The sequence below is a fragment of the Rhipicephalus microplus genome, chromosome 1 (genome assembly GCF_043290135.1).
Source record: "Rhipicephalus microplus isolate Deutch F79 chromosome 1, USDA_Rmic, whole genome shotgun sequence".
Taxonomy (NCBI): domain Eukaryota; kingdom Metazoa; phylum Arthropoda; class Arachnida; order Ixodida; family Ixodidae; genus Rhipicephalus; species Rhipicephalus microplus.
This window is the reverse complement of record NC_134700.1, coordinates 92,818,200-92,833,968: the sequence shown is the minus strand read 5'-3', so window position 1 is coordinate 92,833,968 and position 15,769 is coordinate 92,818,200. Positions and strand designations below refer to the sequence as shown.

Here is a 15,769-nt window from a genome sequence, read left to right as displayed (position 1 = left end):
TGTAAAACGGATGACGGGAGATCATTCCAAACTTCAACCCCGGCGTACTTGAGACGGCGTTGTCCGTATGTGTTATGAAAGAGAGGGATTAAAAATTTGCCTTCGGAGGCAGAGCGACTACTTTTACCTGGTGTTTGGAAAATAGTTCTGGGAAAGGGGAAGTTGTTACAAATTATTTTATATACCAAGAGAGTTATACGATAATCTCGTAGCGTAAGCACAGGCATTATTGCGGTTTTAGAAAATAGAGGCTGAGAGGGTGTACGAGGGGGAACATGGTTTATTATTCTCAAGGCTCTCTTTTGTAGGCAAATTATGTGCTTGATGTATGTGTGATAGGTGAATCCCCAGCACTCGATGCAATATGTTATCTGAGATTGGAACAGAGAGAAGTAGATGGTGCGCAAGATATCAGTTTCAAAATGCTGTCGAGCTTGGCCAGGGTAAAACAGACAGAGGAAAGTTTCTTCCCCAGTGTGTCTAAATGGGGCTTCTAGTTTAACGCATCGTCCAGCATTACGCCTAAATATGAGATCCTACCGACTTTTTCTATTTTTTTATCATTGATCTTCAGCTTGCTCATAGTGAAGTCAACAGGCTTGCAAGGGGATTTAAAAACTATATATTTGGTGTTTAAAGTAAGCCTGTTTGTTGTGAACCACTCGCTGATTTTTAAAAGTTCGTCGTTTAAAATATGTGCCGCAGTATGAAGTGACGGGGTGGTGAAAACTAGCGCTGTGTCATCCGCGTACATTACAGCACTTACCCTAGAAAGACAATTGGTTAAATCGTTAATATATAACGTAAAAAGAATGGGTCCGAGAACGGAGTCCTGTGGTACTCCCGCATCTACTGGTCTTAAACTGGAAACATGCTCGTCAATAACTACCCTTTGGTATCGCCCATTTAGATAACTTTTAAAAAACTGGAGGGACTGGCCTCTGAATCCGTATCGCTCAAGCTTTTGGCTTAATATTTCAAGATGAACTGTATCAAACGTTTTTCCAATGTCTAGAAACACACCTATAGCAAATTTGTTGTTGTTGAGGGCCTCGTTAATTACATCTGTCACGGAAAGTACTGCAGATAGAGTTGATTTGGTTTTCTGAAAGCCAAGGTGGTCCGGCGATAAAATACCGTTTTTATGCAGGAAATTTTTTACTCGCATCGCTAATAAGTTCTCGAAAAACGTATTAATGCAGCTTAAGATGGATATAGGTCTGTAATTGTTGAGTTCATTTTGGTTTTCAGTTTTATAAATTGGGGTTACTTTAGCTATTTTTAGAATTTCAGGATATATACCCGTATGCAACGCTTTATTAAAAAGTAATACTAAGGTTGGAGCTAGGATTTCTATATTTTTTGTAAGGACCGAAATAGGTATGCCATCAATGCCTTTAGCCTTCCCTGAATTCAAATTTTTAGCAGTTGCATAACCTCTGCTTCAGTTATGTCGATGTAACCAAATGACGGACCATGCCAAGGAGGTAAAGAAGCTTCTTTTGGTGAACTTAGGCCACTATGCAGGTTTGAACCGACAGAACAGAAGTGCTCGTTGAACTAATTTGCAAGATTCTGCATTTGCGGAATTTCAGGGAGGACTCTTTTTGATGGAGTTGGCTGTATAATAGAGTTAATAACTTTCCAAAGTTTGCCACAGTCATTGGAAGTTGAAGTTACTTGTTTCTTGTAGTAGAGTCGCTTCTGTTTACGCATCGCTGCAACTGCTTTGTTTCTATATATTCTAAACTGGTTATTGTAATAAGAGTTCCCTCTGTTTTGTTTCATTTTGGTGTACCAGAAATCTCGCGTTTTTATAGCATTTAGTACGTTAGCTGTCATCCATGGACATATCGGATGCGTATGGTACGTTTTCTTTATTTTTTACAGCTGTCCTTGATAATCGACTTTATCCGTTCGACTAGGGTCCGACAATGTTTGCTAACATCCATACCGTTAAGGTCCTCAAAATTGGCTGCAGAGAGCAGCTGCGAAACCCTGTCGTAATCAAGCCGTGTAGTATAGACATGAAAATTATTGCTGGTTATGTGGTTGTTGCCGAGGCGATATAGGAATGCTATTGGCAAGTGGTCAGCTACAGGAATGTCGTATGTTCCTGAAAGGGAACTGACAGGTTTGAAGTTGCATAGGACATGATCCAAGCATGCACAGGTGTCTGAAGTGATGCGAGTGGGATATGAAATGAGATTTTTGAAGCCATAAGAATTTAGCAAGTTTTGATAGTCATCACAGTTGTCACCTAAGATATTGATGTTCATATCGCTCACAACTACTGTATTCTTATGATTGTCGTTTAGGTAAGAGAAAATACTTTCAAGGTTTTTAAGAAACTACTTGCGATGCGACTGCGGGGGTCTATATACAGCACCGTAAATGACATCATCAATTTCTACAAATAAGGATTCACAACTAGTAGCAGCAGGTAAGAATGAACATTTTTTATATGCGAGAGGCTTCCTAATATATATTCCTACTCCTCCTCCCCTATTATTTGCTTCTCGAGGGTGGGATATAAACAAGTTATTAGGAATGTTATAGCTTTCGCCAGGCATCAACCAGGTTTTTGTAAGCGCAATAACATCGTACATACATGAATGCTGGGTTAGAAGGGAGCAAAGAGCATCGCTGTTTTTTGAAACGCTTCTAATATTACAGTGAAGTATGGAGCGTGTGCCTTTTGTTTTATGGAAGTTGTCAACTACAGATGGAGTCAGCATAACAGAAGGGCTTATGCTATCTGCGCAAGATCGGCTTCGTTGCGGATGCGGAGATCAAATTGGTTCGTTGCCTCGGCGGCGTTCTTTCCTCCACAGATCTCCCCTCTCTCCAACATGCCAATATCTACTGCCAAACAATCATCGATTGGCTCACTGGCTCATCGCGTGCTCCAAACCGACGCCTAAAACGACAACTCGTTCGTTTCAAGCTTTAAGATAAAACAATACGTCGGATAGTTTACCATATATAATTGACTATCCTCTTGTAATTTACTATCCGTCGTATATCATTACGTCAGATAATTTACCATCCTCTTGGTAACCAATGGGTTCCCGTCATTCCTTGCTCACTTCGTCTGGAAATTTTACAAGCGTTTCTTGACTATGCGACAGCTGGCTACTTGGAGTTCCAAAAGACTTACGACCGCCTCAAAAATCGTTGCTTTTGGCCTGGCCTCTCCACTTCTGTCGCCAAGTACGTCGCTTCCTGCCCGTCATGCCAGCACCGAAAACGTACCACGTCTCTTCCCGCGGGACCATTGAAACCACTGCCATGCCCGTCCACTCCCTTTGAATTTGTGGGCATAGACTTATAAGGACCTCTTCCGCTTACACCAGTTGGTCACCGTTGGATTGTTACTGCCATGAATCACCTTATTCGCCACGCGGAGACGGCAGCTTTTCCGTCAAGTGATACCTCTGAAGTCGCTGATTTTTTTCCTTCGCGCCAATATTTTACGACATTGCGCACCACGTGTGCTTCTTAGTGACTGTGGCAAGACATTTTTTTCACATGTCCTTGCTGAAGTCCTCCAGGCCTTTAACACCATCCACAAGACCAAATCAGCCTATCACCCAGAAACTAATGCTCTGAGTGAGCGTTTTCACCGAACTTTGTCCGACACCATCTCTATGTACGTGCAACCGGATTACAAAAACTTGGACACTATACTTCCTGTCGTCACGTTCGCATATAATACTGCCATACGACACACGACTAATTTCAGCCCTTTTTTTATCGTGTATGGCCGTGTACCGGCTTTTGTTCTGGACACCAACTTTTTCTCTACATCTTCTGTTTCATCTTCATCTCTCCCGGAAGAGTTCGCCGCTCGCGTTGCCCGCTTCCGTGAAATCGCCCGCGCCAACACTGGTACCATTCAGAACAAGAGAAAAATTGACATTGATGCAAAGCGTCGAGTTGTTCTGTTCCGCCCAGGCGACGAAGTCCTTTTGTGGACACCTGATTGTGCACCTCGGCTCTGCGAAAAATTCATTCACCAATATCTTGGTCCATACACCGTCCTAGAACGAACATCTGAAGTCAACTATCACGTTGCTCCTGTCAACGCGGCTCCTGATTGCCGTCGCCGCGGCACCAAGATCGCCCACGTCTCTCGTTTGAAACGATATAATCGGCGTTGCAACCCTTTCTAACTTGCTGCCCTCTTTTGCGAAGGTGGCAAAATAGTGTGAGCGCTGACTATGTACTTCATCTTCATCTGTATGACCAAACCGTTGTAGTGATCATCATCGTATGTCACGCGGGCTGAGTCTCTGGCTCGTGCGTTTGGATTCAAGAGATAACCTTGGGCCGAATTCACAAAGCTTTTCCTTGGCTACAGATTTACTTAGCCAAGAATTCTCTTATTTGGAGGGATAAGTATCGCACCGGTATGAGTTTACCTTTTTCGGCACTTAAGAGGGCGAGCAGGACACACGATAGCTGATGAAATTACAAGGAAAGAAAGAAGTGTGTGCCGATAATATCAAGAAAGCACGCAAAGCGTCTAGCATCGAGAGTATACAATGATGGCAACTGATTTGCTGCATCTAAGTTTTCAGTTGCGCGAGCGTTGGCCACAGCGCTTACGGGATCCCGCGTACGTTAGAATAGACGTTTTGGTGTGCTGCGCAAAGCCAAGCACTCACCTTTCGTCAACAACTGTAGTTAAAAAGAAAGTTCTCGTTGGCCTTAAGCCATCGAGCAATCTATGCACTATCTCGCCATGTATAAGTTAGGTTAGGTTAATTTGGTTTTTTATGGCGCAAAAGCAGCTTAGGCTATGCTGCGCCAGACACAAGACTTACAGGAATGGACACTGAAAAGATGAGATTTTAAAGCTTATTTAACAGGTTACATTCTTTCAGAAAGTTTAGCAAGTCAGGCAGAGGTACTAGAGGGTCATCTCCTAGGAACAAAGCGGGGTGTAAAGGTACGTGTTTTGTGTATAGCTTGCTGAAATGTTTTTGTCTCTGTGTTTCAATGGTAGTACGTGTGATTAGTATGTGCATAAGTGTTAACGCTTCTTGGCATTTCTCACACGTTGGTTGTTCTTCCTTTGCGAGTAAGAAGTTGTGTGTCAAGTGTGTGTGTCCAATGCGAAGTCGGCATAATACAACTTCAATAAACCGTTGCTGGTGACGGCAGGTCTTCCATTCCCCGAGTGTGGGTTTCACCAGGTGGAGCTTATTGTTCATGCAGGTGTCCCATTGCTTTTGCCGTTTTGCTAGTAGGGCCAGTCGAATTGTTCTCTGGATGTCTTTAAGGGGAATTTTTACTTTTGTTACTGTTTTATGGGCTGCCTGGGAAGCATACTTATCTGCTTTTTCGTTTCCGGGTATCTCAACATGACTTGGGACCTAGCAGAAACGGATGCAGGTTGCCTGGCTGTTTAAGTATACCATGTTTAGAATGTCGCCTACTATAGGCTTACATTCAGATTTTATATGTAGTGCTTTTAGTGTGCTTAGTGAGTCGGTGTATATGATTGCTTTGTTGTATTTTTGAGCGATGATTTTCCGAACTGCTTCACTCAAGGCATAAGCTTCAGCTGAAAAAATAGAAATACTATGAGGTACATTCACAGAAATTGCGCTTCTCGTCGTCACAATCCCAATACCCACGTGGTCCTCCATTTTTTTAGCCATCTGTGTAAAATTCTTCATAATCCCTATATTCGTGCTGAAGTGCATAAAATTCTTGGATTATGTGCTCTGGTGGGGTGCTTTTTTTGTTGAAACGGCTTAGTGAAAATTCGCATAGCTGTGACAGGTCAAACCATGGCGGCAGGCAGTCTTGGTGGTTTAATAGCGACATCTAGTGATCCATCAGGGATGGTATAAAAGCGGCAGTATTCCTCGAAACGTAGGACAAGTGGTTTGATTAGGTTTGGTTTGTTGAGGTAGTGTGAGCGCTAATCACATTTTTCGGCAACTTCATAGCAGATGTGTTGAGGTGACGACCTTATTCTTAAAACATATGACAAGGTTAGTAATGCTCTTCGATCACATAGAGGGGGCTCATTGCATTCTACGTATAGACTTTGCACAGGTGATGTTCTGTAAGCACCACTTGACAGGCGGAGACCGAGGTTGTGTATAGGGTCAAGACGGCGGATGTGCGAGTTTTGCGCCGAGTCGTAGACTATGCATCCGTAGTCTAAAATGCTGCGTACAAGAGATTGGTAAATACGTATAAGGCAGAGTCGATCGGAACCCCAGTGTTTATGGGAGAGTACCTTGAGCACATTGAGTGCTCTGTTTGCTTTAGTTTTCAGTGCATTTATGTGTGGCAGAAAGTTTAGTTTTCGGTCAAATGTGATTCCTAGAAATTTGTGTTCTTGTTTTACCGGCATGTTGATGTTGTATAGTTTGAGCGCGGGTTCAGGGAACAATTCTCTCTTTTGCGTAAAGAGAACAGCTGTGGTTTTTTGGGCTCAAAAGCGGAAACCCTTTGGTCGGCCAATTTTGCAAGCCAATTTATTGTAATTTGGAGTTGCCTTTCGCAGGATGATAGGCTGGAGGCTCGGCATGCAATTTGCAGATCATCAACATAGATGGAGTGCATGACTGTACGGGGTATAGCCCTGTTGATGGAGTTCATTTTCACTATAAACAGGGTGGTGCTCAAAACGCAGCCCTGTGGTACACCATTTTCTTGGACAAATATTCGTGACAGCACCGTACCCAACCGTACTTGAAAAGTTCTATTCGATAAAAAATCGTGTAAGCAGTTCAGCATTCTTCCGCGAATCCCTAAGTTAGCTAGATCTCTGAGAATTCCGTATCTCCAAGTTGTGTCATATGCTTTCTCTAAGTCAAAGAAGACCGAGAGACAGAACTGTTTGTGTAGAAATGCTTGTCATATTTCTTGTTCCAGCCTAACAATGTGATCAGTGGTGGAACAGTCCTTTTTGTATCCGCACTGGTGTGCGTCTATTAGGTGCTCCGATTCCAAAGTGAAGGTAAGTCTAATATTTATGATGCTTTCGTGAGTTTTTGCAAGGCAACTTGTTAATGCAATGGGTCTATAGCTACTTGGGGTTGTTGGGGGTTTACCAGGTTTTTGGAATGGTATGACTATGGCTTTTTTTCAATCTTCAGGCATTATGCCAGAGTCCCATATTTTCTTGAAGAATTGGAGAAGTGCCTTCGCGGATGCTTGGGATAGGTGTGCCAACATTGCGTAGTGTATCTGGTCAGACCCTGTTGCCGTTTTTTACCGGCAGAAAGTACCCTGTTCAATTTGTGTAGCGTAAGCGGAAGGTTATAACTTTCATTTGAGGTACTGCTAGTAGGCAATCTTTGTCTTTCTGCATTTTCTTTATATTTCATGAATGAATTGGTGTAATTTGCTGAGCATGATACTTTATAAAAGTGTTCTCCTAATAGGTTGGCCTGGTCTTCTAGTGTTGATTGTGTGTCTGGACTTGTAAGCAGTGGTATTGTGCAGGAGGAGTAGTCTCCCTTGAACTTCCTCACCTGGTCTCAGATGTGTTTAGATGTGACTGAACTGTTAATTGATGATATGTATTTTTGCCATGAATCCTTTTCTGCCTGTCTTCGAATAAATCGGGCTCTGGCTTTTGCCTGTTTGAAGTTGATGAGGATGGCGTAGGTGGGGTATCTTCGTAGAATTCCCCAGGCCTTATTTTGTAGTTTTTTGGCATCAGTACACTCGTTTGTCTACCAAGGGTTGAAATTCTTGCGTGCGATGCCGGATGATTGCGGTATTGCTTTTTCTGCTGCTAAGATTAAAACTTTGACGAACTTTTCATTTAGTTCCTCAACAAAAAGCTCCGATGAGAAAACTTCATCGAGCTTAGCGTTTTCTGTGAAAACTTGCCGATTCGCGAGCTGTAGTTTCCACCGGCGTGGCCTGCTTGTTAGAGTTGGGTAAGATGGTATGAGTTTTATGATGCCGGGTTGATGATAACTACCATAAGACGTGTTGACGACGTCCCATTTAAAATCATTAAAAATACACGATGAACACATGGCGAGATCTAAGCAACTAAAAGTGCGTGAGGTTGGTGAAAAGTAGGTAAAAGCACCGGAATTAAGAAGGCAGATGTCATTTGATAAAATGAAATCTTCCACGGCTTGCCCTCTTGCGTCAGTTTTGTCGCTACCCCAAAGGGTTGAATGAGCATTGAAATCCCCAACTAAGATAAATGGTTTTGGCAACTGTTCCACTAGATTTTCTAGGTTTTTGGTGGTGAAAAGGGTGTGAGGTGGGATATACAGTGAGCAGATGGTGATGGTTTTGTATGATAGGATGGTGACGGCTACGGCCTCGAAAGATGTGTTTATTTGGACATCTCGCGTAGGAGTGCTGCCCTGCACCACTATGGCTACTCCTCCTGAAAGACGGTTGCAATGTTCGCGGTCCTTTTGGGCAACTTTGAAGCTTTTTAGGAAGTGGCTGTGTTTTGCACCAAGATTTGTCTCTTGGAGGCAAAAGGCTACTGGTGAGAATTTGTTAATCATGTCCTTTATGTCACCTAAGTTATGAATTAGGCCTCTACAGTTCCATTGTACGAGAAAAGCCATGGCAGAATAAAGTTAAGTAAATATACTTCTGGGAATTGATCGGTATAAAAGATGATAGGTGACAATTTTAGGAAGTAGAAATAGAGAGAAATACGATAACCATTACGGTTATCGCTTACTTATTGTGGTTACTGGGACTTTGTCCTTGTCCTGTTTGGTACGCTCGAGATAGCGCTTGTCCTTCGGTGTCGATGACACCGGAGTTTTGTGGTCGATCTCCATTGCCTTGTCTGAGGCGCTGGAAGATCGAGAGTGAGGCGCTGAGAAACGGATCTCAGGCCTTGGCACTCTATTGAGTTTAGGGCCCAGGGAGACCAGAGTCTGCGGGCCTTTTGATGTGCAAGGAGCAGCTGGCGCTGCTTCTTTTACGGGGGCGGTTTGAGTCACCATAGAACCACTGCGTGTGGTAGCGGTCGACTCCCCAGGCCTTTGTGACGCTGCCCCCGACTGCGTCACATCGGCGTAACTTCTGTGAAAAAGGTATGATAGCCGTGTTCGCGCTTCGCTGAATGATATTTTTTCTTTGACGGTCAGAGCGATCGCTTCTTTTTCTTTTTTCCAACATGGGCATGACCGGGAATACGCTGGGTGTTCCCCGTCACAGTTAACACGGTGGGGTGAGGATGAGCAGTTTTCTGATTTGTGGTCGTTTGCGCTGCATTTGGCGCATGTTTCTTTGCCTCTGCAAGAGTTCGAGGCGCGTCCGAATCTCTGACATTTGAAACAGCGTCTGGGGTTGGGAATGTAGGGTCTGACATTTATTTTTAAGTACCCAGCCTTAAGAGAGGTGGGCATTTCACAAGTTCCAAAGGTTAGTATTACGTGTTTGGTGGGCACTTCCTGATTATTGCGACAAATTCTTTGGACTTAAATGACGTTTTGGTCTTGGAAACCTTCGAGGAGCTCTTCGTCACTGAGTCCTAAGAAGTCTTCCTCAGAGATTACTCCCCTGCTGGTGTTTAGAGAGCGATGGACCGAAACGGTGTCAGCTGTTTCTCCAATGCTAGTTAGTTGGGATAGCTTAGGCACTTGGTCTTTTTCGGTTAGCTCCAAAAGGAGGTCACCGCTTGACATTTTAGATGCTTTGTATGTATGTGGGTCGTATTTTTTCTTTTAGGCACTTGGCCACCGAAAATGGGGATAATTTTCTTAGAGGTGTGCTGTCACTGTGGATAATGTGGTACTTCGCGAAAGTAACTTTAGTTTATTTCGAGACGTGATAACTTGCTTCGGTGTGGCCTCTCTTGCGAGACCGATCAAGGTCGGCGGATGCTTGTAAAGCCACACAAGTATGAATGTGTTCAGTAACAGTGGCGACCACCCACCACGGAGCCTAACAAGGGGACGCGGTTGGACTTGTTGAAACAAGCCCTCCCGACGCCAGCCGTACACTGTCACTATAACCCAATGTATTTATCCAAGGTGGGATACCTACACAAGGTTAACCCTTGCCGCCATGAATATCGGAAGTAAACGGAAGAGAATTGAACACAGGACAGATAAATAGTAAAAGGTGAAGACGAAGATGTAGGGAGAGAGAGAGATAGGAAAAGGCGACTGCCGATTTCCCCTGAGTGGGTCAGCCCAGGGGTGCCGTCTACGTGAAGCCGGGGCAAAAGGGGTGTGTTGCCTCTGCCGGGGGGCCTTAACGGTCCAATCAGCCATGTATAAGTGAACAACACTCAAGGTGCACCACATCAATGAAACCACGCATAAATCGATGCATGCAATGTTTGAAAATGTGCCTCAAATGTCTTCCCCTGTTTAATGCTACCAGTTACCTTACATGTATTGAAGCTGCCCTGCTACTCAACTAATCAAATGTAATCGAGCACGGTACAGTGGTGAACGTAAGGGTGTTTTATACCTGGACGTAAAAGGTTGCCTTTCTTACAATGCTCTTATTACAAGACATAGGAGCCACTTTTGTGCTTGCGGACGAATTGTGCAGACATAGAGAACAGCAGTAATCAAATAAAATTGTGATAGCATTTAGCTGGTTCTATGCACCGCAGCATTATTATAAAGCCGGAATGCGAGAACGTGCATACGCTTACGCTTAGATATGTGTCTACGTAAAATGAGGGAGACTCGTCGGGAGAGGTTTCAGTGCTAACGCTTTTCACAAAACATGGTGCAATTATTACGTCCAGCGTTGTTTGAGTGAGAAAACAAAGCAAGGGACGTGTATACGAGTCTTAAAGTCGAGAGACGTTATCACACGTGCAAAACGGACGAAAAAAAAAGAGAGAGAAACTCTCGCTTCTTTTCCACGAAAGCTTGAAATCGGTAGATAATAAAGACAATTTTCTGGCCGAGCAGACGTCAGGAAAAGTTTCCGCAAACCAGCGTCGGATGCTTGGAGAGCATAAAAAAGTGGAGTACGCAATTTATGGGAGTGACAGCCACACAGAAAGCGAAATGAAGTGGGACTATTTTTAGATGTGAGAAAACCAATGCTAACTAGGAGAGTTGTGACTTAATGAGCCAAATCTTCCTTAAATAACGATGATGTAAACAAGCTGAGTATTCATCTAGTGAAAGTGACACTAGTGACAGTGAATTCATAACAGTTGATTAGCGTCGTCGCAGGCCGATATATATATATATATATATATATATATATATATATATATATATATATATATATATATATATATATATATATATTATATTTATATATATATATATATTTATCTATATTTGGAAAACTATGAGAAGGTAGCGTGCGTTACAGCTCGCTATCCCAACATCTTGACAGTAATGTACAAGATAAATAGTGCACAGCTATACAGCCACACGTGGCGGTTTCTATCTTCTAGTAACCTTGGGCAAACGCATTAAAACTATTTTTTTCTGTTTTTGACCAAGTTTCATCGGACGTTTTTGAAATAGGCGTCATTCGAAGCATTGAAGATATATTAGCAACAGGATGAATGCAAGCACTGCTGCAGTCGACGAGTGATTACAGAGCTCAGCTACAGTCTACGAGGTTCTGGGTTTGATACGCAGTGTCACCGAGCACTTTTTTTAAAAGGTTGCTCGGCCCGAGAATATGCGTGGCAGCGGGTAATATTTTTTCGAGAAAGTGGCTTTCGCGCTTTCTTCTTTCACTCTTTCTTTTACCCAAAATCGCTGTGCCGTGCTCCTTCATAAATTACATAACTCAGGGTTCATACTTTTTCTCTTCATCCTTGCTTATCGCAAAAGTGCCCAGTGCTGAAATACCAGTATCATACCTGGAATGTTACTTTTCACGTGTTTGGATATTCGACCAGCAATCAGTCGTCACGCTGTTTTTAAGAAAATCTACACATGTAGCGAGCTAATTGCTTGCAGCCAAGTTGACTGCTATTGTCGGGAGACGTTTTCATGCTAACTTGGTGGGCATCATTACATGCAGCAAGGCCAAAGAGCACGGACTGTTAGAGAAGACACAAACAGAGTGATCAGTTTGTGTCTTTTTTTTCCTCTATCCGTCATGCTGCACGCTTCAGTGTAATGTCGATATCAATGAATAAAATGAACTATAGCAGGTAATCGAGTTCTGCTGAGAGGGTCCCCTATTTTTCAGAAGCGAAAAGAACAATGGCAATTTGATTTGTGTCATAGAGGGATACTCTGCCTTTGGTAACTACAATAAATGTTTCAACCGAAGTTTATTTTTTATCAACCTCAGTTCCAGTACACATGAAAGGTGCATGGACAAACTTCGTGTATTCAGCTTGACTAGGTTTGTGACCTTAGCAGTAATTGCCAACCGGCATTGCAATATGCATAAATATCACACACATACAACCACGGGTGATAGCTTGTTTACTGTGATTAAAATTGATATGTTGAAATCGACATATTCGACCAAAGCAATGTGTACAAGATATGCCATGTAGAGTCGCTATGCTCTTAACTAATTTTCGCTGGTTCGTTCCATTTTACTCAATTTCTTGCTCATGACTGTACGTTGGGAAATGAAACATTTTCTTCGAATGCACATATTTTGTGTAAGGTTACATTTATTTTTATGCAGTGAAAACAAATTTAAATCTACAGTGTTTGAGAAGAAAAAGAACTACAAATAAATTCAGCTAAATTATTACCAAACTTACTCATAAATGATAAACGAATTCTCATTTAAAAGATACATACATACATACATACATACATGCACACAAATACACACATACGCACATACCACAAATACATAAGACCACAAATGCATACATACATACATACATACATACATACATACATACATACATACATACATACATACATACATACATACATACATACATACATACATACATACATACACTGAGGTGTAAATATTAAGATGAATGGCTATAAAACAACAATTCCAATACACTCACTTTGAATATGCAGAAAGGAACTTACGAGAGAAATCCACCAGCACTGTTATGTCTGAACTCGGTGTTTCTCGAACCATCGCGGAAAAGCTTGATGCATAGTTTCTGTTGCTGCCAAGTGACATGCAGTTTTTATTAGAAACACAAGAATAAAGCCCTTGACAATGTCATGCTAAAGAAAAGGGCTGTGCATCAATATTTTGTACATGTCGGCAATAATACCCTGTTTATTTACATAGCTTGGCTCATTCACAACACAGTAACAAAGCACGTTAGAATACTTGGGCTGAAAAGCAGCACATCGCAAAAAAATCCAGACAATACATGACTAATACAATTCTAAGCTACTACGCTCCTTGATGCAAACAGTGTTTATATTGACAGCTATAGACCCTATTTCGTTCCCCGAAAACACTCCTCAAAAAAAACTTCAAATATTGCACATCAACACATTTCCCATACAGCTGTCTGTCAGTCTGCTTGAAAAAAAATTCAGTTCACTGGTGGGCAAAGACTGTACACTTATAATGTGAGGTGATGCTCCAGTGCACTGCGTGTATGTTTTGCTTCTGGCCTTAAATTCGATGTTCCTCAATATATATGTGTAAAATAACAACTAATTCTATGCCGCTTCAAAGTAATTATGTGTCATATGCATGAAACAGGGACCACAATAAAAGAACATAACAACATTTACCTTCCCACAGTTCAAAAAATGTAAATAAATTTTCAAAGAGGATAGTAATAATATTTGTAAACACGTTGTTACTTTCAATAACCAACTATTTTAAGATGCCAGCTTCAATATTAGAGTAGACCAGTACGATTGCAGGGCTAAACAATTGTACAGGCACCTAGAAAAAGATAAGTAAATGCATGCTACAGCTACGTATGAATTAAAATAAATACTTTCCTTTCTAGTGTGAGTAAAGCTATATAGATGATACGTCACTTGCATAGTACACAATTACAATATGAACAAACCTATCCGAGCAAAGTATACATTAAAAAGCTCCACTTACACACTAGAAACATTAAAATAGACTGTTGAAGCACGGAGAGGCAGAGGGATAACAATACACAAGCACTAAAATCTACTCTTAGGATATACTAGGAGTAGTAATGATCCTCTTCCTTTCAAATAATACAATCCACATAGATTTAGTTACCAGAGCTTATACACTCATGGCATCATTGGTGCTATACAAATAAGTGTACAGTGAAGGATTACAATCGACTAAGTACAAGATTACCGCATTCATGGCTTTACATCTTCTACTAGAAAGAATCCAAACACAGTTACCATTGCCAACCATGGGTGCTGTGATTTATGGCAGTTAAATGTAGAGACACATGGGCACTTTGATTAACACACATGTTAAAAACTTCAGCTCAAAATTATGTGTCCACTAACACAACAGCAGCCTTTAAATTAGTGATTGATTGATTGATTTGTGGGGTTTAACGTCCCAAAACCACAATTTGATTATGAGAGACGCCGTAGTGGAGGGCTCCGGAAATTTTGACCACCTGGGGTTCTTTAACGTGCACCCAAATCTGAGTACACGGGCCTACAACATTTCCGCCTCCATCGGAAATGCCTTTAAATTAGTGTCATAGTTTGGTATATTCCATGCAAAATTTAAGTAATTTAGAATGCAAGCAAAGGAACTGCCGAATAATGCGCTGCTAAGAAGTTACGCTGCAGCTGCTCAGAATGTTACTGCACATACAATTCAAACTGCTCCTGGCATTAGAATGTGCTCTTTCTACTGTCGTAAACTTTGAGCAGGAGAACAGTCACTGAAAGTTCCTTTCTACTTGTTGATCTTTTGTGCTCTGTTCTTGATACACTGTACATGACTGTGAAGCACCAGATTCCTTGTTACTGCTGGAATGTAAGAAAATTCAGATCATTGTTACAACCATGCTACATGCAAGAGTGTACAGTTGTTAAATATGTGCTCATATTTAGAGATGTCATATTTTCAGAAGCCCATGACAAGCCTCCACACGCGCACACACAAAGAAGACTGAAAATATATTTTATTATGATACAAGAGCAAAACTACAATGTTATAGATGAAGGCATGAAACTTATGCCAAGCATAATAAGCCATCAAAGTTTCTTCGGTTTTGACTTGAAACTAGGTGCGAGAAGTAGACCACAAATAAGTTTACTAAGAAACAGAAGTTAGACTGCATTACAACACAACAGCCAATGTTCATAACTTTAAGGCTGTCTAACAAAGCCAGCTCACCATACTGCATATAAGAGCAAATGGGCGGTCTAGAAGACACAAAGCACTTGTGGATTATCAGTGTGCTTGTTGCTGACATCTATTATTCCAAACAAAGAAAAGCTTTCAAAAATTGTCTTCATCAGGGAAAATAATATGCAACAAACACAATGGGCTCCTACAGGTGCCACCAACACTCAACATTATTGTTGATACCAGTGTCTTGCAAGATGGATATGCTGTGTCCTGCACAGAACACCAAAAGAGCGCTCCAAGACTTGGCTTGCATGTGTGCTGGCAGCATCGCACTTCTGCTGAAGTAGGATAGACACAGACAAATGAGAAGCCATGGCTTTGAAACACACTGAACGTCACCTTTAGAGATCAACAATGCATACTTAGGGCAGGTACAATTTGTAGAAAAAAATACATCACTATGCAATCGTGTTGAACACGTTCGGCTGAAACACAACAAGCCACAGCACTGAGAGATAAGCTACATGAAGTAAAAGATGCAGTTACTGGCCCTTTGTTGTCTGAGGCTTGTTCAATAGGTCTTTCTCGTCTCAAGTTGTGAACAGCCAGGCGA

At 41.8% G+C, this 15,769-nt stretch overlaps 1 protein-coding gene across 1 annotated transcript in view; it reads left to right on the top strand.

Annotated features, from left to right (window-relative positions):
• Positions 1-15,769, top strand: part of LOC142765506 (uncharacterized) — a 253,761-nt gene that overhangs the window by 221,301 nt on the left and 16,691 nt on the right. The window contains exon 9 of the mRNA XM_075866606.1: positions 6,901-6,985. Coding sequence (XP_075722721.1) covers positions 6,901-6,963 — 63 coding nt within the window. The 3' untranslated portion in view covers positions 6,964-6,985. The remainder of the gene's footprint in view (positions 1-6,900; positions 6,986-15,769) is intronic.